The sequence below is a fragment of the Sturnira hondurensis genome, unplaced genomic scaffold (genome assembly GCF_014824575.4).
Source record: "Sturnira hondurensis isolate 20B ecotype Veracruz unplaced genomic scaffold, ASM1482457v3 Scaffold0005220, whole genome shotgun sequence".
Lineage (NCBI taxonomy): Eukaryota > Metazoa > Chordata > Mammalia > Chiroptera > Phyllostomidae > Sturnira > Sturnira hondurensis.
Window position 1 is genome coordinate 6,247,814 of NW_028077851.1, and position 23,942 is coordinate 6,271,755.

The following is a 23,942-nucleotide window of genomic DNA, read 5'->3' on the forward strand; positions in this document are numbered from 1 at the left end:
AGTTAAGTACCATTTTGCATGGACACATTTTTAACTTTCTGGGGCACATGTATAGGTAAAATTGCTGGGTCACGTGGTAACATTACGTGCAACTTTTTTTAAAGATTTTTTAAAATTTATTTATCTTTAGAGGGAAGGAGAGAAGGAGAGAAATATCAATGTATGGTTGCCTCTTGTGAGTCCCCCCACTGGGAACTAGCCTACAACCCAGGCATGTACCCTGACTGGGAATCGAACCGCGGTTGTGTCGTTTGCAGGCCTGTGCTCAATCCACTGAGCTACTCCAGCCAGGGCATGTGCAACTTTTTAAGATCCCATTTGCTGTTACACATATCACTGGGCCTGCTAACTTCGAAGAAATTTGTCTTATTTGTAAGGAAATTAAAATTTTTTAATTAAAATTATTTTTATATTTCTAAAATGTTTTAAGTTTTTCAATTTAGCAGGAAATAGATTTAATAAGGACAATTCTAACATAGCATATAGAAAATCATACAAATTAAATGCTGTTAATCTTGGGTATCATAAGTATAAAAAACTTAGGGGCAACCAGTAAGGTGAAAATGAAAGGTCAGTTCAGATTTCATAACGAGATTGAGTTTGTCACATTTTTGGTCCTAAGTCTCAAATAGAGGAGGTGAAAGAAAACATACCCTTGAGAGCCAGTCTTACCCCACTTTCTGAACTACAGATAACATTATGTCACCTCTCAATTTTTGTTGACTAGTTTTTAAATACTAAAGTGATCAAATAAAATATACAGTTTTCACAGTAAATGCTGGTCAGGCTACATTAAAGATGCAAACAAGGCAAGTCTAATACTACTTCTATCAAGTAGGCCCCAATTTTCTCCACAAAAGCCAATTCTTAATTCTTTAGAGCAAACTTCCTACTCTGCTACCTTCGCCTCCTACAGCACACAGGCTGCAGCACACAGACGGACCCCAATGCAGACAACAGATGCTAAACATCCCCCTCAATACAGGCCACTACAGGCCACGTTCACAATCACTCCTGCCACGGGAAATGTAAGTAAATGGGCTGTGTGTGAAAATGTCCGACCACTGCGCAGAGATATTACCTAAGGTCTTTTCTTTGCTCCTGCTGCACTCTGAATCTTGCTGACCATCAGGGGGATCTGTTCGAGCTTCTTGCCCAGGAATGGCCTCTCTTGACTCTTGTGTGCAGTATGCTGAGCTCACCAAACTTCTGGTTTTTGTTATAAAGTCGCTGCCTTCATCCTCTTCCAGTGAATGTTTGTTACTTGTGCCACCACAATTTGAGTCTTGATGCTGAAGTATATCGTTTGATTGAGAGTTACGCAACATATCCGCTTTCACCCCTAGCCCGCATATTCCAGCTTCTTCCATTGTGCCAATCACAAACTAGAGGGAAGGGAAGAGAAAAAAGATGGAAATGGGGGTTAAATCAAATGTTTAAATCAATGTTTAAAACCAATAGTGTAGGTTGACAGCGTTTTTCTTTCTTAGTGGTTTGTAAGACTGATGAAAATATGGTAGGTTAGTTTCTATGTTTCACTGAGACGTGACCTCTAACTGCAAAGGATGAGAAAAACGAAAGTTAAAACAAACCACACATATAAGTGGTACCAAAGGAGGTAAGAAATACCATTTAGTTGTAAATCTTCACTTATTTCCCTATAAAAACTCCAATACTTAATCAGCAAAAAATTTCATGTTAGTTAAAAAATGTGAACTTGTCCTGAGTTAATGAACATAAATTACTCTGGTCTTGACGGTAACCAGAGTTTTGGTGGCAATCACTTTGGTGGTTAACAGCACACAGAGGTTGAATTAAATGTTGCATACCTGAAACTTAGACTGTATTCCAGTTTTACCTCAAAAAATTATCCTGGTCTTATCCTTTAGGAGATGATGGTACAGAAGAGATGGTTCACTAGGTGTCCAGCAAAAACCACATGTTCCTCCAATACCCTGGGGACCAGTACTCAGCTAAGGACAATATAACTCCCAGCCCTCACATCTAGGTGGGACTCCCACGTGAAGTTCCCATGAATGGAATGTGAGCCCAAGCAATGACTGTCCCTTCTGCAACAAGACTTATTCTTAGAAGTAAACGTTCTTTCTCTACCATCTCTTTCCCATCCGGGCTTAATGCAGAGGTCTCCAAGACCCCACAAGATGGCAGAGGCACAGGATGAAAGTAGCCTGGGCCCCTAAATCCCACGTACATATAAAGTCACCCTTCTTACAAAGAACACCCACGTTACTATTTTTTTAAAAGATTTTATTTATTTATCTTTAGAGGGGAAGGGAAGGAGAGAAGGAGAGAAATATCAATGTATGGTTGCCTCTCGTGTGTCCCCTGCTGGGAACTTGGCCAGCAACCCAGGCATGTGTCCTGACTGGGAATTGAACCGCGATTGTGTGCCACGTTACTATTATTAAACTATACGGTTTCACGATGAACTGTGAAATCATTACACTGCGTAAAAGAAGCCAGACACAAAAAGCCACATATTGTCCACGTGAAAACTACTATTAGAGGAGGAAGAAAATTAATTTGTTGCACGTTAAGCACCAAAATCTTGAGAATAATGTTTTAAACAGCTATCCTAAACCTCACAAATACAGGTAGTAGGCACAGGACAGGTGGCTTTATTCTAGTATTTTATTCTCAAATTAGTTATTTTACCTTACTCTCTTGTATCATGTTGTTAACCCCCTTATTTGTGGGATATCCCTCCTTGTTAACACTGCTTGGTCACATGATATAACACAAATTTAAATTCTGTACGTGTTCTCTCTGTGTAAAGAGGGCTTCTTCCTTTTTGAATAATACAATGGGAAGTGTCTAATATCTTTCTCTTATTACAACAGGACAAAAGCTATTTTCCAAAATGAGTAGAACAAAGATTGTTTCCAGTTATAATAATAAAAATGGAGCCCCGGTTGGTGTGGCTCAGTGGATTGAGCACCCTCCTGCAAACCAAAGGGTTGCTGGTTTGATTCCCAGTCGGGGCACACGCCTGGGGTGCAGGCCAGGTCCCCAGTAGGGGGGCATGTGAGAGGCAACCACACATTGATGTTTCTCTCCTCCGCTTTCTCCTCTCTTCCCTCTGTCTAAAAATAAATAAATATGATCTTTAAAAAATAAAAATTCAACCAAAGAACTAAAAATAATTTAAAGCACCAAAGCAGGGGATAGAGAGGTTAACAAAAGTAAATGCTTATCCTTTACAGTCTACTGCTGATATATCAAGTACCGTACTTTTGAAAGAACAAGTTGGTACAGTCACTCTGAAAAACTCTTTAGCAATATGGATACCTTCCAATATGGTTAATTGTAGTGCTAGGATTTCTCCCAAGTGTGCACATATGTGCAACCAAAGGCCAAGAATGTCTAGAGCAACACTATCTGTAATTACCCCCAAATGGAATCAATCTAAATTTCTATCAGAAGAAAGGATCATTCTAACATGTTCATACCATCCAGCAATGAGAACGAAATACTACTACATACAGCAACAGAGACGAGTCTCATAGGCAGACTGTTGCAAGGAAGACGCCAGAATACACACTCTAGGCAACAGTTTATATATAAAGTTCAAAACCAGGCAAAGCTAACTGATGGTGGCAGACATCAGGATAGTGGTTACTGGGGAGGGCAAGGCCTTCTGTGCTGCGGGGTAATATTCTGTCTTGATCTAGATGGGGCAACACAGAGGCTTTGTGAAAATCCGGTAAGCCTAAACATTTGTGCTTTGTATACTGTTCTGAATGTATGTTTTACTTCAGTAAGGTTTACTTTAAAAGTTGTAGCTTATACATTATTCAAAATTTATGAAGAACCAAAACAGAAATATTTTTCTCTGGGGAGAGAGATTAGAGTTGTGGTGCTTTTCACACTTTAAAAACAATGTAGTGTAATACTTTCACTTCTTAAAAAAAGTATGCATTAAGGAAAATGGGCTATTTTGAGTTAAGTTTGATGCCACATTCAGAATATAAGCCTAATTCAGATTTTTAAAATTTACAAAGTAATACTGAAGACCTTAATTCTTTCAAAAAAACTTAAAATTTTACTTTCACATATAATACATTCCATAGAGCATTGTTTCTGGTGTAATTCATAGATGTTAAGTTTATTTAAAAATTAATGATGAGCTCTAGCTGGGTGGCTCATCTGGTTAGAGTATCATCCCACACACCAAAAGGTCAGGGGTTCAATCCCCAGTCGGGGGGGGCATATGGGAGGCAACTGATCAATGTTCTTCACATTGACGTTTCTCTCGCCCCCTTCCTGTCTCTCTAAAATCAATAAACATATCCTTGCGTGAGGATTAAAAAAATTAATGATGAAATTTTAGGAATTGTCCTTTGTTAAATTTCACTACTGTAGAAATTCCTTAAAACCACTAATATGCCGCAATAACATATTACAGAACAATTACTATCAAACCAAATGCAAAGTGGTCATTCTAATGCTGCACTGTATATTTAACTACTAATTCTACCTCTATTTTATATCAGTTACTAAAGTGCCATGTACTGCTCGGGCCCATAATGTTAACAGAGACCTCCTATGCAAAAATGAGTACTATTTTTTTTTAAAATGTTATTTATTTATTTTTAGAGGGGAAGGGAAGGAGAGAGGGAGAGAAATATCAGTGTATGGTTGCCTCTGCCGGAAACACACAATGTATCGTGTGTCCCCTGCCAGGAACTGGCCTACAACCCAGGCATGTGCCCTGACTGGGAATTGAACTGCGATCCTCTGGTTCGCAGGCCCGTGCTCAATCCACTGAGCTACACCAGCCAGGGCAAAAATGAGTACTATTAATACCATCTTCCCCAATTTATAAAAAATAATTTTCAAACCTATTCCCTGAAGACCATCAGTATTAAGAATAAGACTACAGAACCACAATGTTGGCTTTAAATATTGATGAGAATCTATTAAAAGATAATTAAAATGAAGATTCTTTATCCCTAACACGTAATATAATTTCTCAGGAGTGTAATAATAAACCCCACAGGATATCAAAAATTGTGGTGTCAAGTCATATCCATATATATAATGAGTAAGCAATTTAGAAGACGGGGAACATAAATAATTTTCACCAAGGAAAACCTGAGGCCTATCCTAGGATCAATTTTAATAAGAAAGCTATGTGAGGAATGAAATTTGTTAATTTGTAGTTTTTTCCGTTCTATTTGGGATCTCTCTTAACAGCTTTACTGATATAATTTACATAGCATACAAGTTGCCATTTGAGAGTATACAATTCACTGGTTTTTAGTGTGTTCACAGTTATGCGACCGTCACCACTATCAATTTTAGAACTCAAAATTTAGATACCTCAAAATGAAACTCAGTACTCTTGAGCTACATATTCCTAATCCTTCCATTACTTCCAGCCATAGGTAACTAATGTATTTTCTGTCTGTACAGATATGGTTATTCTGGACATTTCATATAAATGGCATCATATAATATGTGGCCTTTTGTGTCTGGTTTCTTTTAGATGGCACAGTAATTTCAAGATTCAACCATGAAACCTTACAGTTATAATGTAGTATGTATCCATACTTCATTTCTTTTTATTACCAAATAATACTCCACTGCGTGTATATGCCATATTTTATTTATCCATTCATCAGCTGATGGGCATTTGTACCAACTTTTGGAGTGCAGCTGCTGGGTCATATGGTCAATCTATATTTTAACCTTTTAAAGAGCTGCCACACTATTCTTCCAGTGAGCGCACCATTTTACATTCCCACCAGCGGTGGATGAGGGTTCCAATTTCTCCACATCGACACTGTCCTTGTGATCACAACCACCCAAGTATAGAGCTATCTCATCTAATTATGTTGAGAATCTTTTCAGGTGCTTATTGGCCATTTGTATACTTCCTTTGGAGAGATATCTATTCAGGCCCTTTTCCTATTTCTTATTTAGGTTATTTGTTATTTTATTATTGAGTTGTAAGAGTTCTTTATATACACTATACATAAGTCCCTGATCAGACATGTGATTTGCAAGTATTTTCTGTTATTACTGTTCTTCGTTTTCTCAATTTTGGAGAAAAGGCACAATATATTCACCTATTTCAAAATGGCATAGGAGATTTAATAACTAATAACAGAACACTGGAAGTATCACAGAACATATGCAAATTTTATTAAAATTATAAGCAGTCAGAAAAAATAATCTTTTACTTAACATAAATGGATTCTCAAGTGGAATAAAGAATGCTAAGACCTCCAACCCAACAAAAATGGGCAAACAATATGAAGAATTCGCAGAAAGGAAATACAAATGGCTTGTAAACATATGCTTAACTTCGACTAATAAAAGAAATGCAACTTAAAACTATCACACATTTTTCACATCAAAAACTCTGATCACATTGTGTAAGAGAGGATGTAAGGTATTCTCAAGCATTTCTGGTTGGGGGATAAATTGGTTTAACCACTAAGGAGTCCCGTTCAAGGCGGGAATTGTCTCGGAAGGGGCGGAAGGGAACATTCTGGGGCGCTGGAATGCTCCGTATCTTGATAAGAGTTTGGTTACAGAGAGAGCAGCATGCATCTGTTACAACTCAGTACTTACACACTTAAAATGGCTTCATGGGTGAAGGGACAGACAGGTGAACAGACGTGAAAAGGGAAGTATAGTAAACTGTCAGAGGTAGAATCTAGGTGGTAGCAATGCAGATGTTCAGCATGAAATTCTTTCAACTTTACCATGTTTGAAAATGTTCATAATAAAGTGCTAAAAATTCATCATGCCACATGTGCTTTGACCAGAAAATTCATTTCGTAACCACTTCTCCTACCGATAAACCAGTACATTTGTGATGTGATATACATTAAGGATATTTATGAAGCATAGCAACAAAAACTCAGAAATACCCTAAAGGTCAATTAATAATGACTAGAGAAATTGTGACACAGCCACACAACGGAGTACTACAGCATCTGTTCAAAAGAACAGGTAGTTGTATAATCCCTAAACTCTAAGTACAGATTGAAAAGGGAAAAGGAAAAATACCCTGTAGTATGCACTGTATACCACGAAATGAATGTTTGTAGGGGGGAGGCTTGTATAAGAAATATGTTAATGGAGAGAAACTCCATTAACATATGGAGAGAAAATGTTAATGGGGAGAAAACATATGTTAATGGAGTGAGTGGGGTCAGAGCAGAAGGCCAGAGGGCTTCACAGCAGGCCTGTTTTTACCTTTCAAGTTAGGGACCAGGAATTAGCTTCCTAATAGTTTGTGGGGGGTTTTTTCTAAATACCAAGATGAATAGAGTTCTCTAATATGGTATCTATTATTAGATAAAAGAAGAGGAGAACATGTTTATTTAAATTGCAATATCAGATAAAAATGAAAGCAATAATAAGTAATTTCAAGATGAATTTCTATTTGAACCTTTTCTTAAACAAAATCATAAAACAAAAACATAAAATATTTTTACTTTGCTAAGCAATCTATAGTCATGAGCAGCGTGTTTAGTTCTTGTAGCTTGAAACACTACAACAGTATGCTAGAGAGCACGTCATTTGGCCCCAACAGAATTTACTAGAACCCTAATCCCCAATCACCTCCCCAACCCAGATGCTACGCACCTGTCAAAAAAGGATGTATTTTTCCATCTTCCTTCCACTGCCTCAATACTGGGAGCTAAGCTGTCTCCTTAACTGAAGAGGGTCCTTCGAAATGGATAGTCACCAGTTTATCAACAATTAATTGTAGAAGCAAAGAATAACTATTTCAGAAAATTTTGCAAATGAAAATGAATACTCTGTATTCAGCTATTACTTGTAATAGGTTTTTTGATCAATACATTTGAAACTTAGCCTGCATGGGAATTAAAAATTTAAAAGAGCCCTGGCTGGTGTAGCTCAGTGGATTGAGCGCAGGCCTGCAAACTAAGGGATCGAGATTCGATTCCCAGTCAGGGCACATGCCTGGGTGGCAGGCCAGTTCCCAGCAGGGGACTCACAAGAGGCAGCCATACACTGATATTTCTCTGCCTCTCTCCTTCCCGTCCCCTCTAAAGATAAATGAATAAAATCTTTTAAAAAAAATCTAAAAGAGCCTTAGCTGAATAGTTCAGTTGGTTAGAGCACTGTACTGACACACCAAGGTTAAGGGTTTACTCTCCTTTCCGGGCACATAAAAGAATCAAGCAGTGAATGCATGGATAAGTGGATGACAAATCGATGTTTCTCCGTCTCTCTCTAATCAATTAATTTAAAAAAAACTTAAGCCTAAAAGAAAAAAAAGTTAAATGAGTTTCTTTCCCTACTACTCTGTGAATAAAGAGGATGAATAACTTTAAAGTTTAAAACTTCCACTTATGCTCTTTCAAGTAAATGTTGAAGCTAAAGAACCATATTTCTTTGGCTTGTTTTGTTTAAAGAGCTTCAATATTATTAGCAATGGTTGTTCTTTTACTAAAGCTGGTGTAAATAAAAAACAAGAAAGCCAACACCCACATTCACTTCCTAATTATTTCAACTACCATCTGCTTCAATAAGCTAGAATGCCTTCAACCAGTGCCAAGCATGTACTAAGAGCAGAAATCACTCAGCCCTTGTTGCAGAGAGCTGGGGTGGCCCTTCAGAGGGAGCTGGTGGGAGAGACTGTGCACACTTAAGCATTTTCCTGGGGAGAGAACCTTAGCTTGCCCTAGGTTCCAAAGAAAACTATCAAGTAGGTGAAGGGAACCTTCAGAACTTGTTAATTCCTGTTACCCCATTTAACCTTTCCCAGCACAATGAGAGATAGGTCTTAATGTTCCCAGATAAGGAAAATGAGACTTAGGTGAGGTGAGGTAACTTGCCCAAGATCATATTAAAGTCAGTAAAAGGGACCAGCAAAATTCAAAACCAGGCCTGTCAAATTCAAGGGCCTATGTTCTCTTCATTGCAATGTTCCCCTCCCTTCATATATCAGCCTTGGAAAATGAAAGGTCAAGGCAAACAGATCTCTCACGCTGTTACAAAACGTCTAAAAATACATAGCACGCTAGATATACCAGCCTGCATTTAGGAAACACTGGGAAAGAGCTCTAAAATTCTCAGCAGTGATTAAGTCAGGGATTTAGAGAGGTGAGGAGGGATTAATCCAGGGGTACAGATGCCTTTAAATAATTTTAAGTGGTTATTTAAGGCATTGAGGATTTTTTTTGAAAGTGTATTTGTGTATTAGGATAAACTAAATTATCTCTACCCTGGCTGGTGTGGCTCAGTGGAATGAGTGCCAGCCTATGAACCGAAAGGTTGCCAGTTCGATTCCCAGTCAGGGCACATGCCTGGGTTGTGGGCCAGGTCCCCAGTAGGGGGCAAGTGAGAGGCAACCACACATTGTTGTTTCTCTCCTTCACTTTCTTCCTTTCTTCCCTTCTCTCTAAAAGTAAATAAAATCTTTAAAAAGTAAAATAAATTATCTCTAAAAACCTCCTCATATCTATGTTTCTATAATTTACCCTAAGAGTTGTCAACTACCAAACAGGAATGTGAGAACAAGAGTGTGTGCTTGCCTGGCCCAATGTGGCCCAGTGTGGCCCAGTGTGGGCAGAAGACACAGGGAAATCTGAAATGTACCAAAGATACCTCATACCTCTTACAATACCAGTTATTGGCCTTATTTACTTTTTAAAATGTGAACCTCCCTCTTAAACATTTCCAGTATTTTAAGGGGCCTTTACATTTCAAGATACAAATTTTACAAACCTATTATAAAAATTACTTTCATGTGCTATTTTATTTTTTCAATACGTAGATGGATTTGGTGAGTTCATCTGCTTTTTAAATTAGAAAAGTGACTTTATCTTTATGAGTCATTTAAAATAGTTCATATCCTAAAGCTATTTTAATCTTTCAAAGAATTATTTTGGACAGCAAAGTTTTCCATACAGCTAACACTGTATCAATCATTTATCTCAAAATTCTGTTTTAACCATTTTGGACCAGAGTCTTTAAAATATATAACTCAATATCTTAAATAGTAGTCTGTCTGTTTTACTATGTTAGAACAAAGGAGTGAGAAAATAATAAGGAATTTTGTTTTTTAAGATTTTATTTATTTATTTTTAGAGAGAGGAGATGGGAGGGAAAAAGAGGGAGAGGCACATCAGTGTGTGGTTGCCCCTCGCATGCCCCCTACTGGGGAACTGGCCTGCAACCCAGGCATGTGCGCTGACTGGGAATCAAACCAACAACCCTTTGGTTTGCAGGCCAGCACTCAATCCACTGAGCCACACCAGCCAGTGGAGGTTTTTAATTTTTTTTTACTTATTATTTTTTTGGAAAGGGGGAGGAAGGGAGAAAGATAGGGAACAAAACAATGATGTGCAAGAGAAACATTGATCAGTTGCCTCTCACATACCCCCAACTGGGACCTGGCCTACAACCCAGGTAAATGCCCTAACTGACAATCGAACCAGCAACCTTTTAGTTCATAGGCTGGCACTCAATCCACCAGTCAGGGAAGGGTTTTTATTTTTAACATATGAAATTATATATTGCTGTGCACCAGTGCATAATTATATTCTGGTATACATGTCTCTACAATATGCCTATATTCTTTAAGACAATAAATTCTTTTTTTAAATAATATATTTTTTAGGGTTTTCTTTTTTTTAAGATTTTACTTACTATTTTTAGAGAGGGGGAAAAGAGGGAGAGAAACATCGATGTGTGGGTTGCCTTTCACACAGCCCCTACTGGGGACCTGGCCTGCAACCCAAGCATGTGCCTAGACGGAGAATAGAACATGTGACCCTTTGGTTCACATGCTGGCACTCAATCCTCCACTGAGCCACACCAGCCAGGGCTAAGACAATACATTCTTTCTACCTCAAAATATAAACGCCCAAAGTTGACAGCTTATTTTTATTTCAGGCATGAAATACTTTCCTGAGATTTCTTAATTATATAGCACTGTCTTCAAAAACAGACCACGCAGACCTGGCCAGTGTAGCTCAGTTGGTTGGAGAGTCATCCCATAAATGGAAAAGTAGCAGGTTTGATTCCCAGTCAGGGCACCTGCCTGCGTTGTGGGTTTGGTCCCCTAACAGGGCATGAGCAAGAGGCAACTGATTGATGTTTCTCTCTCATCTATATTTCTCTCCCTCCTTCTCTCTTTCCACCCTTCCCCTCTCTCTAAAATCAGTAACAAAAAAAATGGGTGAGTTGTATGGTAGGTTAATTATACTTAAATAAAGCTATAAAAATTAATTTAAAAAGTCTACACAGACCCCTATACAGGAATTTACTATATTTAAAATGGTGTCATTTCCAATTAGTAAAGAGAATAATTTCAGATAGCTCCCAAGCCATATGGGGGGAGAAAAGTGATATTCTATCTCACCCTTCCACATGTACCAAGACTGAAACATGAAAACCACACAGAACTAGAAGTCCCAAGGAAAATTTTTTTTCATAACCTTGGTATGGGAAAAAGGCCTTTCTAAGGTCATGAAAAAACTCAGAAGCTGTTTTATTTTTTAGAGAGGAAGATCAATGTACTAAAAAACAACTGGAAACTTCAGACTAGCCAAAAGATGACATTTGTACAGGCTTTAAATAAGTCAGAGACGCCATTTTCAAGAGTTTGTGAACAAGCAAACCAGTTAGCAAGCTAAAAATGCCCAATACACAAAAAGATATTCAACCTCATTCATAATTTAAAAAAAACACAAATCAAAATGCAAATCAAAGTAAGACGCCATCTTTTTTACCTACCAGATTTTAAAGGATGACTTAAAACAACAAAACAAACCTTGGTGTGGGAAACAGTCCTTCAGTACATACAGTCCTGGGGCATCTAAAATGGTAGTGTTGGTTGTGGAGAGTTACTTACCAGTCTGGACCAGTATCTGAATGCGCACTGACTTTCACCCAGCAGACTCCACTGCTGGTTTATTCCACAAATATTCTCACTGAAGGGCAAAGGCCAGTCACCAAACCACTGCTTGTTACCACACCAAACCATCTAAGTGTCTACCAACAAGGAACTGGTTAAGGAAGGGTTGCCTATACAAGGTAAAACTATGCAGCTACTCAAAAGAATATTGACATAGACCAGCCTTATGGACGAAACTGCAAGACATCATTAAATAGGGAAACAGACAGACATCTGGTGCAAGATGAACATGTCAGGATAAATAAATGCACTCATACGTAAGGCAGTACATGAATAAAACTTTTCTATAAGGATATCACCAAAACTGCTCACCATGATTACTCCTGGAGTATGAACTTAGAAGTTGGAAATGAAGGAGGACTTATCATTTTCATTTTACACTTTTTGGTTCTATTTTAATTTTTTTAATTATGTGAATGCATGACTTTCTTTTATTAAAAAAGACCTGTAATATTAATTTCATTTTAATTTAAGTGAATCTGGGATTGATATCACAGTATTAACTTGTTCATTTTTCTACCACTATCCCAAGCTCAGAGTCTAAAGACTGCAGGAGTTGTGTCTCGTTTCACGTCCTCTTTTCCGTTCACCCTGTCCTATAGACCTGTGAGTCTGTCCCAAGTCTTTACATTCACATCTTCTACTGGAATATAGAAGTGGGATCTACTAAAAGAGAAGTTTTGTAGCAGGTCTCGTTTATTTCCTTCTTAAAACAATTCTGAAGATTGAAAGATGTCATTTAAATTTGGCCTCAATTTATAACTATGGCTCAGATTCATAGGTAATTATTTCCCAAGTGAAATCAGATGGTCAATATGTAAGCATACTGTTTGAGATACAAAGAATACATGGAAGAGGGTTAACATAGTACCAGGTAGGGCAAAAGTAGATTTATAATTGTTCATATGAAAATAGAATAGTTAATTAATAAATAATAACACAAGACTAAACTCTGTGTTTCATGTACTCACAACTATAAACCTACTTTTGCTCCACCCAAATAGATAAAGCTAAGTTCTGAGTAAGGGGAGGAAAGGAAAAAAAACTAACACTTACTAATTGCTATGTGCCAGACATTTTTGAGACATTATTTTAGCTTAGCCCTGCAATTCTAAGATAGTGAGAACATTATTCCACCATATACATAAACTAGGGGGAAAAGGGGGGAGCCATTATTTGAGAACTACATTTAAAAAAAATTTTTTAATATTTTTAGAGAGAAGGGAAGGGATAGAGAAGGAAAAGGAGAGAAACATCAACATGAGAGACAAACATCAGTTGGCTGCCCTCAATATGCACCCTGACCAAAAGGACCAAACCTACAATCCAGGCATGTGACCTGACTGGGAATCAAAATGACAAACTTTTGGTTTGTGGGACAACGCCCAACCCACTGAGCCACACTAGCCATGGCAGAAACCTACATTTATTGAGCTTGTTTTGAAGGTAACGCTTCTGTAAGGGAAGTCCTACAGCAACTCATTTAAGTTAACGATGATTAATGCTGGAATGTCCATCAACGGATGAATGGATAAACAAAATGTGGTCATATACATACATTAGAATATTATTCTGTCTTGAAAAGGAAGAAAGAATTCCGTCACCTGCTACGACATGGATGGACCTGGAAGCAAGGATGTTAAGTGGAAAAAGCCAGACACAAAAGAATTAATGTTGATGATCCCACCTATATGAAATACCTAGAGTAGTCAAATCCCTAGAGGGGAAAAATAGAATGGTGGTTGCCAGGGAGAACAGTTTCAGTTTGAGAAGATGAAAAAGCTCTGGAGATGGATGGTGCTGGTGGCTGCACAACACTGTTAATGAACTTAACACTACTCCACAGCATGCCTGCAAATGCTTAACATGGTAAATTTTATGTTATGCATATTTTACCACACACAAAAGAATCATGATTCCTTTAGCAAACAAAACCCAACTTTATACTGTTCATTAGAAATTAAAATATAAAAAATACTCTGCTTGCTAGGATTATTGAGTCGTTCCATTAGCAAGATAAAGCAGTTGAGTCAATAACTGGGATGTGCCCTGGCTGATACGGCTCAGTGGATTGAGCACTGGCCTAGCAAACGGGGGCGCCTGTTTGATTCCCAGTCAGGCCAGGTCCCCAGTGTGGGGCATGTGAGAGGCAACCACACATTGATGTTTCTCTCTTTCTCTTTCTCCCTCCCTTGCCCTCTCTCTAAAAATAAATAAATAAAATCTTTTAAAAAATAGTTGGGATGCCACTTTTCTAAGAACAAGTCTTATTAGGAACAGGGAAAAATAAGCCTCCTTTCTGACAGCACTGGTTTTCAAACTCTGGTCTTTGAACCTTTCCAGGTGGTCTGCAAGCTCAAAAACTATTTTCATAATAGTACTGAGTTGTTATTTGTCTTTATGGTGTTGACATTTGTATTGATTGTGCAAAAGCTGTACTGAGTAACACTGTTCGCTCCCTGGCACAAATCAAAGCAGCAGCACGTTTCTATACTAGAAATCATGCAGGAAAAGCAATTTTAACTTAAAAATGCCCTTAAGGAAGCCACAAAAATATTGTCATTTGTATTAAATCTCAACCCTTGAGTACACATCTTTGTAATTCTGTGTGAAGACACAGAAAGTACACAGAAGTCACTTCTGCCACTCACCGAAGTATGAAGGCAATGTGGACGAAAAGCACTAATGCAGTTGTTTGAATTATGAGCCCAGCTAGCAGATTTTCTCATGGATTACCGTGTTTTTTTGTTTGTTTGTTTTTAAAGACAGACTTGGACATTTGGCAGAAATGTTTCTCCAAAATATATGAAGTGACTGAGCCTGTTACTTCAAGGCAAACTGACAGTCTTTGTTGTCAATATAAAATTTGAGTCTTCAAAAAAAATAGTTTTTAATTTTCTGAAAACTATCCACCACCATACTTCCCAACACTTAAAAAGACTTTTCTGCCCTGGCTGGTGTGGTCAGTGGATTGAGCTCCGGCCTGCAAAACAAAGAGTCACTGGTTCGATTCCCAGTCAAGGCACATGCCTGGGTGGCGGGCCAGGTCCCCAGTGCGGGGCCCTGTGAAAGGCAACCACACATTGAGGTTTCTCTACCTCTCTTTCTCCCTGCCTACCCCTCTCTCTAAAAATAAACAAACAAAATCTTTAAAAAAGAAAGACTTTTCTGATGACATCACTGGTGATATTTAGCAATGTGATTTTGATATTCAGAACGAAGTGTGTCAATACAGTCAGACCTCGGTTCTCAAATGTCTCGGTCCTTGAACAATTTATTTCTCAACCAAGCTGTTCATGGAAAAAATGTCTCACTTGAACAAAAATTCATGTCCCAATTCTGTACCCAACAACCCTCTCATACTGATACCTATATGATCAGTCATGCATCTCTTGGGCGACAAAGGAGATTGTTTTCAAACAATCTGCTTCTCAAACAGTTTTTCAGAATGAATTAAGTTTGAAAACTGAGGTTCTGCTGTATTTAGAAGATCGACACAGTTCAGTAAAGTGATTATTTCCCAAATGACTAATGGGTAATGTTACAAAATGATGCATGAAAAAAAGCATCCAATCAAAATGTAAAACAGACGAACAGATTTTAATATAATAGTACAAAAAGTTCTACAGGGTTTCAGATCCCACACTGGCAACTAACCTTCAAGAACTACTATTTGCCAAGCTTTGGTGTAATATCAAAGAATTTGCACAATTACTTAAAAAGGCTATTAAAATACTACTCTCTGTTCCAACTACATACATACATGTGTGAGGCCAGGATTCACTGTCTTGCTTCCTATAACCAACCAGATCCATATCTAATGGCATATACCCTGGGACCAGCGGGGAAGACTAGCAGAAGGGTGCTATTTCCTTTTTGCTCAACCATACCTAACAAATTGGCCTCTTCCCCCTTTTGGTTAAATGACTGGTGTACCAATCAGTATAATCCACATGAGTGTGAGGGAGAATTGGTATAAACTATTTTCCCTTGCCCTTCACTGCTTTGGCTCATTCAGAAGCCTCTTCAATGACTTGATATACTTATTCCTTTAATCCTCAGAACCATCTTATAGGCAGTCTCAGCAACAAAGTAATTTTAAACATTTTGTCTAGTCATGGACCTAGAACTTGGAAACTAGGAACTGAATTCTTATCTCTCTCTGTAATAGTCCAAAGAGTACATTGCTCCAAGGTTACATTAAAAATAAACTAGTGTGATGATGGTCACACAACTCTAAACATACTAAACACCACTTTAAGTGGATTCATTGTATAGTATGTGAATTACACCTCAATAAAGCTGTTATCCAAGAAATGAACAAATGAATACATGAGTAAAGACAGAGCAATGACAAACTTCTGAGGAGGGACATAAATCGGAAACAAGATTAAGTTCTAGCTGTTGCTCCAAGTCCGAACTTCTGGCAGTAAAAAAGATCTATCACAGTATGTATGAGGCCGGGGTGCACATGGAGGCCTGAATAGGGATGCAAGAAAAATAGAGGGGCAAACTGGTGCTGAAACGAGGATGAGAAAACCTGACTTTCCCCACTGGCTAAAAACCCAAGAATGAGCAAACCATCTGGAACAGGCCTTCAGGACATGGCTGCTCTGCCTTCATGATTTCCAGTAGGTGAGCTCTAGTACTATAGCAGTAGGTGCTAACATTTATATTAGACTGTGCACATCATTTGCCTTTTAAAATGAGAATAGCATTAGATTTCACACTTAACTTCCACAGCTATTTATTTTATAGAAATAATAGGTGCTGAACTCCATGACTTGCAAAATCACTTCTAGCTCTAAAACTGTAATTCAATTGATTATCTACAATCTGAGAGATACCTGTATTAGCCTAAACACCTGTCTAGGCAGCCAAAGGATCAAGAAATCTAAATATTTTAATGTTCAAATCTAATGAAATATGCTCGGACCTAACCTATTTTGCAGAGGGGAAGGGGCAGGGTCAATTAGCATCTTCAAGCCACACACTCCTAGGATGTAAAACAATCCTCTACTTTTTTCTTTTTGAGAGAGAGGGAGGGAGGGAAGGAGAGAGAGATTTGCTGTTCCACTTATTTATGCACTCACTGGTTGATTCTTGATCAGAGATCAAGAATTGATTCTTGATTCCTGACCAGAGATCAAACTCACAACCTTGGCATATCAGAAGGATGCTCTCACCAACTGAGCTGCCTTGCCAGTGATGATGCCTTGCCAGGGTAATCCTCTACTTTTGTATTACCTAAATGAAACATCCCTGTCCCAGTTCATCGAATCACCTTTCACCAGCTCCACGTGGACCAACAATGCACCTCTGAAACATCAAGCCTTCTGTTTCCTTTCCTACTCATCCAGTCCACCAGCTCTTCGTTAACAGTGTGTCGTGTGGACCTTAAGAAGTTAAAAAAAAAAACAAAGATGTCTAAACTCTGTACCTCTCAATCTATCCAAATTACACTTGGACGTGACTTTGCAGGAAGTTACAGTGCAGCATGCCTCCTGAGCCATATGGCTAAGGTCATCCTAGGGCCTAAATGAATGAAACAAAAGGCATTAAACCTGTAAGTCTTAAAACTCCCTGGTTCCTTGATTACAACAGGTTTCTTATACCACTCATGATTTGTTTTCATTTAGTAAAAACTAGTACTCATTTTACCTACCACCAAATTTTGCTCACATTCAACAAGGAACACATTTTTATATATTATCCTCAAGAATGTGTTAAGAGAACACAAGCCACACGCACTGTGGGCAATGGCTGCTTTTCGATGTACCACTCACTACCTCCTGTGTGGCCACAGGGAGGTCAACCTCTCAGTTTCCTTATCTGTAAACTAAGGATATACAGTATCTACCTTCTAGAGTTGTAAGAAGATTAAATTAATATTGTATAAATTGCTATGGTGCAGCAGAACTGTTATAATATCTAAATGAGGATACACTTGCAAATTATGCAGAATGCCTACATTCTCACTTTCATTATGATGTACATGCCAATCCAAAAAATTCCTCAAGAACTGTGCTTCTGCCTTTATCCGTGTGGCTCAGTTGGTTATCATCCTGCAAAGTGAAAGGCTGACAGTTCAATTCCCAATCAGGGCACATGCCCGGGTTGTGGGTTCAGTCCCTGGATGGGGTGTGTATGGGAGGCAACTGATTAACATTTCTGTCTCACATCAATGTTTCCCTCTCTCCCTTCCTTTCCCTCTAAAAATTAAATAGAATCTTTTTCTTAATGTGCTTCTAAGCTACTGGCACATCTTCCTTGCCAAACTATTCTAATTTGAACTTTCTGAGAGTACGAAAAGAAGAAAAACGAAAAAGTGGTCATCTAACAATATTAATCACAGCGGCAGACTAGAGTGGAAAGTGGGAGATAATGGGGATCATCCTGGGGACATTTTGGAAAGGTAACATAGAATGCAAATCAAAACCCTGAGCCATAAATGCTAATAAAATTATATTGACAGCACAGGAAGACAACACTTGTCGTTTTCTGTATCTTTTCCTTCAAGTAGTAAAATTTAAGTAGTTATAGTACCAAGCGAATTTCAACTAGGAAATAAATTGAATCATAAAAATACACTCTCAAGGTTCAAACATTTAAAGGATCACCTGACCTATTTTTATCCTCCTCTGAAAATGCTTGGGAAAAACTTCAACATCCCTTATTCTTAATGTTAATGAATACTATATAAAATTTGTATACTACTTCATACATTTTAAATACTGTCATAACTAACTAAAATGCACTAATATTCAGGTTAGAACCAAACAAAAGTGAATCTGAGGGGTGGGATGGGAAGGGGAGAGAAGTAAAGGGATTTCTTTGGGATATTAGATTAAAACTTACCCAGGTAAGCAGAAACTGTCCATACAGTAGGGGGCACCGGCTGCACTATCAATTATACAATTATACATACCACTTCTAGGACAACGTTACAAACTCTGAGCTATGCTATTTAAGAAAGGGTTTTGTTTGTTTGTTTGTTTGTTTGTTTTGTTTTTTCCCCTCATTGAGCCTCAACTGCCTTATCTTTATACCCTGGAAAACCACCTTCTCAGCAGAGGTGAGGAGATACTAGAATGCAAGTACTTTTAAAGTGCCTGGAACAGTGCAGGTGAACAATGGGGTTCCGAATTTCTTTCCTTTGAAATACAATTCTGAAAAGTATAAAATCTGAACAGCATTATCTATTGAAAAGAAATGTTATCATAAACGATCCTTCTGTGAGGAATCACATGCACCCTGTGTTATCTGGATTTGATATATGCATTCCTATATGAAACTTCTCCAGTCGGAATCGATATAAATGACACAGAGAATAATATAAAATACCTTCTATTCACATCATAAATAAATGTGGCATATTCTGGTCTAAAACCATAGATTTACCAGAGGAGTGTGCTGTAGCTGGTCTGCTCTCATTACTGGTCTGCCTATTTGATTCCCACGAAAATAAAATTTAACAAAGCTTGATGGCGGAATTAGACAACAAAACACAAGAGAAGATCACTTCTGAGTCGTATTCTTCTCTGTGCCAGGAGAGTGGAAATTAATCAAAGACCACAAATGGAAAGAAAAACACAATAATGAAATAGTTGCTTCCTACCCTCGCACCCCCAATACTCCTGCCCCACCCTGAACTGATTTCTCCTCATTGTGTCTATCACAGAATCTGGGAAAAGGGAAGACTACAAAGGTTGGAAGATAAATTTACAAAATTAATAGCACCCTAACAGCAAGAGAAATGAATCTTTCGTATGTTCTCCCTTCCAAACCCAGTTAAAATTCTACATGCCTGGCACTGCGCTGAATGCATCACATCAACTCTTACTGTTCACAACAATCTTATGTGGTAGGTATGAGCGTCATCTCCACTTCACAGATGATGCAACTAAGTGAGGCTTAGAAAGATTGAGAAACTTGCCCACGGTTACACACCTAAGTGGCAGACAGCCAAGAGTCTTGACTCCAAAATCCATAGTATTTACCCACTGCCACACTACTTATTACTGTAGTGTAGATGAAAGGGTATTTACTGGGTTCCAGACTCAGCTTCACCCCTTGGGCAAATCACTTGACCTTGCTAAGCAGTTTGTCATCTGCAAATGAGGACAGTGACAGCTGCCCAGCCTTCTCCATAGCATCCAAATGATGCTGAAAGAGTTAATGTGTGTGCAAATATGCCATAAAAACTATAGGGTACTATGTAAATGTGAGATTTGGTTTATTTGAGCCTAGGTTCCATATATCTTTATCCTTCCAAATGGCTTACTGATCTAAAAGTAAGTTAAACAGCAGTTATATCATTTTGTAACATTCCTAAGTAAAATCTAGTAAAAAAAATCAACCTCAGACATTCTGGAAAGGCAAAACTATAAAGACAGTAAAAAGAACAGTGATTTGGGGGAAGTGAGGGAGGGGCAAATAGGGGTTTTTTTTAGGACAAACTACTCTGTATGATACCGTAATGGTGAATACATGTGTCAAAACTCAGAATCTTCACCATCAATGAACCCTAATATAAATGATGGACTTTATGCTCAATTTTTCGGTAAACCTAAAACTGCTCAAAAAATTAAGTCTACTAATTTTTTAAGAACTCATTCTTATAAAACAAAAGTCTATATAGGGATTTAGGAAGTGATATAAATGAACTTGGTGTTCTAAAACATCCTTAGAATACTTGACAATGTATATCCCACCTTTTTAGATCAATATTGTCCAAGAGTTTTATGCAATCATGGAGGCATTCTAGATCTGCTCTAATACAGTCGTCACTGGCCACGGTGGTTACTGAACACTTGAAATGTGGCTAGTATGACTGAGAAATAGAATTTTTCACTTTCATTTAATTTTAATATTCAAATAGCCACATGTGGTTTAGTGGCTATCATATCAGACCTCATGGTTTTAGACAATTCAAGACACCCCTAGAAATGTAGTCTATTATTAACTTAAAAAAGTGTTACCTCACTTTTTCTTTTTAAGTTATCCATTCAAATGGATATAGTTATGAAACAATGCTACAACCCAGCAGATTGAAATATTATGCAGCTGGTTAAATCACCAGGAACCAATAAAGTCCATCTCCAGTTCTTTCTCACTTTAAGTCCCATAATGTAACCAAAGGGATACAAAGCAGATCACTTTTAATTCCTTCAATATTTTCAAAACAACCCAATTAGTTAAATATCACTTCTGCTTCCTGAAAAACAGGGCGGAGGTCAAGTTAGAATTAGGAATATTTATTTGTTCAAGTCAGTGACCCAGAGGGAAAAAAAATTAAGTGTCATAAGGAAATGAGTGATTTTTGCAGACATAACATATTCATCCTATTTTTAATGAAGATTCAAAACCTGATATTACCATGTACTTTAACTCTCTGTCATAGTCAACTGGAAATCAAAAGGATAAAAGATGCCCACAATAGCATGAGCAGAAAAGAAAGGGGCAGGAGGTAAGTAAACAAAAGTGAGACCATACACATGACTACTCATATCCAGCTGTTAACCAGAGGGCTGCCTCAAAGAGTCATTACGGCTTATCTTGATGGCTTAAAATGCTAGTTGATTAAACCTCAGTTCCTAATTCAGACTTGTTGTGCTCACCCCAGTGGCATAAAAGGGAACTTATGTCCTCAACTGCAGCGGCTTTTTATTAGAGTCCTCCCCTGGGGGACCTATGAAATAAAACACTGAGACTGGCTCCCCACCCTCAGGGAAGAAGTGAAGTGTCCAAAGTGACAGTGTTGAATCCCTAGAGTACACTGGGTCCTCGGCTTCTTTTTCAGTGCTGCAAGTACTGGATCTTTCTTTTAGAGTACAAAGAGATAGAGAGAAAGAGAGGTAATTGAGAAGTAGTAACACCCCCAGCAGAGAGATGAAAACACCTGACCTTAGAAACAGGCCTCCAAAAGCTAATTCTCGATCCTTTGCTCCCATGTAAACTGAACCTTTGTTCACCTTTTTGAAGTTCATGAATCATGCTAGAAAAACATTATTTCATAATTTCATACAGGAGTGATTTTTAAGAATACTCATATACATAATTAAGAAGCGCTAACTCTTGAATAACACGGGTTTGAACTGCACAGGTCCACTTATACACAGATTTTCTTCCATAAATACCTGTACTGCTTTCCATCCCCGGTTGGAAGTCCACAGATGCAGACTGTATCCACAGACTGTATGCACTGATCTTCGCCATTTTATATACGGGGCTTGTGAGCATCCGCAGGATTTTGGTATCTGCGGGGTCCTGGAATCAAGCCCCCTCGGTACAGAAGGGCAACTGTGTAGTTAAGTTTGGGGGGAGTCAAAAATTATGCAGGGGAGGGTGCCCATAACCCCACCCCCGCATTGTTTAAGGGTCAACTGAGTATTAAATAGTCCTGAGTGATGAAGCAGGACCTCCAATGTTTCAAGATGTTAAACTGTGAGAAAAGGGAGGGGGTTTCCACCTTTCTAGCCCCTTTCGGCGCAGTTCTCCATTCCTGGGCCCTGAAAGCCCTGTTTGCCATTCATTGTGCAATCTTTTTCGAACTCCACCCACTGACTCCAGAACAAGTGGAATTCTCCCACTCCGAAGGTCTCGATTTTCCTGTATCCAGGGAGACATTGAAAACTCCTAGACGTGAGTCAAGTAAGGCAAGGGGAACCGTCCAGCCTGCCAGCCTGTCTCCCAGATTAAGAGAGACCAAAGGACAGAGGCCGGAAGGCGCTCAAGTTTACGCGAACCGGAAAAAAAAAAAAAAGATGGCAAAATAAATTTAAAAATAGCAAGAAGGGGGGTGCTGAATTGGGAACACCGGCTATCACGCAATGCTGCTCCCAACTCTGCGGAACCCAGATCCTCCAGCATCGCTGGCCCCACGTGCACCCACGCCCGTGGTGCCCAGAGACCACCCCCGGGGGCCTGGGTCCCGGGAACCGAACAGCCCCACAGCACCCGCCCGCGTAGTGCCAGGGAGCGCGGGGGAAGGGGACCCAGGTCAGACCCGGCTCCCGCGCGGTTATATTACTGCGCAACAGCCTCGTCCGCACCACCCGGACGGACTCCGCAGCGCTCCCGGCGCACCTGCCCGGCGACAGGAGGGCGAGCCGGTGGCCCTAGGCAGCACCCCCGAAGGCGACACCCAGTGCAGGGAACTCGGAGAGCACGCGGAGGGCGGAGGCTGTGAGAGAGAACACCTGGCACCCGCAACGCCGGCCGCACGTGGCTGTCACACCTGGCGCGCCCCCGCCTCGCACTCTTTCCCCCTCCCATCAGGTTGCACAACGCTGCCCTCCGTCCTCACCTCGCCGGACGCCCCCAAACCCCAATCGTCGCCCCCTCCTACTCCATCCATCCTGGTCCCACTGCCCCCCCCACCTGCTTCCACGGTCGTCACCCCCGAGAAGGAAGATAGCCGGGTGTTCGTCCCATGTCTAAAGGTAACTGGAGAGAGTGAAGAAGTGGATCCCGAAAAAGCTAGCCGGAGCATTGCCCCAGCCCAGAAACAACGTGGACGCCCCCAAACTGACCTTCTGCCGCGGGCTGCGTCGCCGTCCGCCCCGTCCGGCCTCAATCACCTCCTCGGCGCCTCCGCCTCTTCCCCGCGCTGCTTCTTCTACCCGCGTCGCCATGAGGTGACGGCAGCAGCCAAACAAGCGGCCCTACAAGGGGCTTGGAACATCGCAGGACCTCATGCCCCGCCCCTAAACCCCACAGCCAATCGCCGTACGCCAAGTTCCCCACGTGACCGGAGGAGGCTGGCCCCCCCCAGGGGGATGGAGCAGGATGGGGGTGGGGAACGTTAAAGCCGGTACTGGGCTTCTGCAGGGCCGAAGGGCGAACATTGGCAGTGCGAGTCTGCGCAGACGAGAAAAGGAATTCCGGAGCGAACTACAAGTCCCAGCAAGTAGCGCGGCCTCGGCTCGCAGGCCCCAATCGGGATTGGAGCGTAATGCGGCGCCCTGAGCCGCGCAGTGTATCCACCGTGCTGCGCGTTCAGCCTAGTGGG

At 39.8% G+C, this 23,942-nt stretch overlaps 1 protein-coding gene across 2 annotated transcripts in view; it reads right to left on the reverse strand.

Moving 5' to 3' along the window:
* The window catches only part of TXLNG (taxilin gamma), a 47,678-nt gene extending 24,050 nt beyond the window's left edge, over positions 1-23,628 (reverse strand). Inside the window, exons 1-2 of one of the 2 annotated variants that reach the window (XM_037046291.1) lie at positions 23,464-23,628; positions 1,082-1,385 (exon numbers count right to left, since the gene is read on the reverse strand). In XM_037046291.1, coding sequence (XP_036902186.1) covers positions 1,082-1,385; positions 23,464-23,565 — 406 coding nt within the window. In that variant the 5' untranslated portion in view covers positions 23,566-23,628. Of the gene's footprint in view, positions 1-1,081; positions 1,386-17,213; positions 17,268-23,463 lie in introns of those variants that run through there. The other variant, XM_037046292.1, reaches the window with a different exon arrangement.
* Between the last annotated feature and the right edge of the window lie 314 nt (positions 23,629-23,942).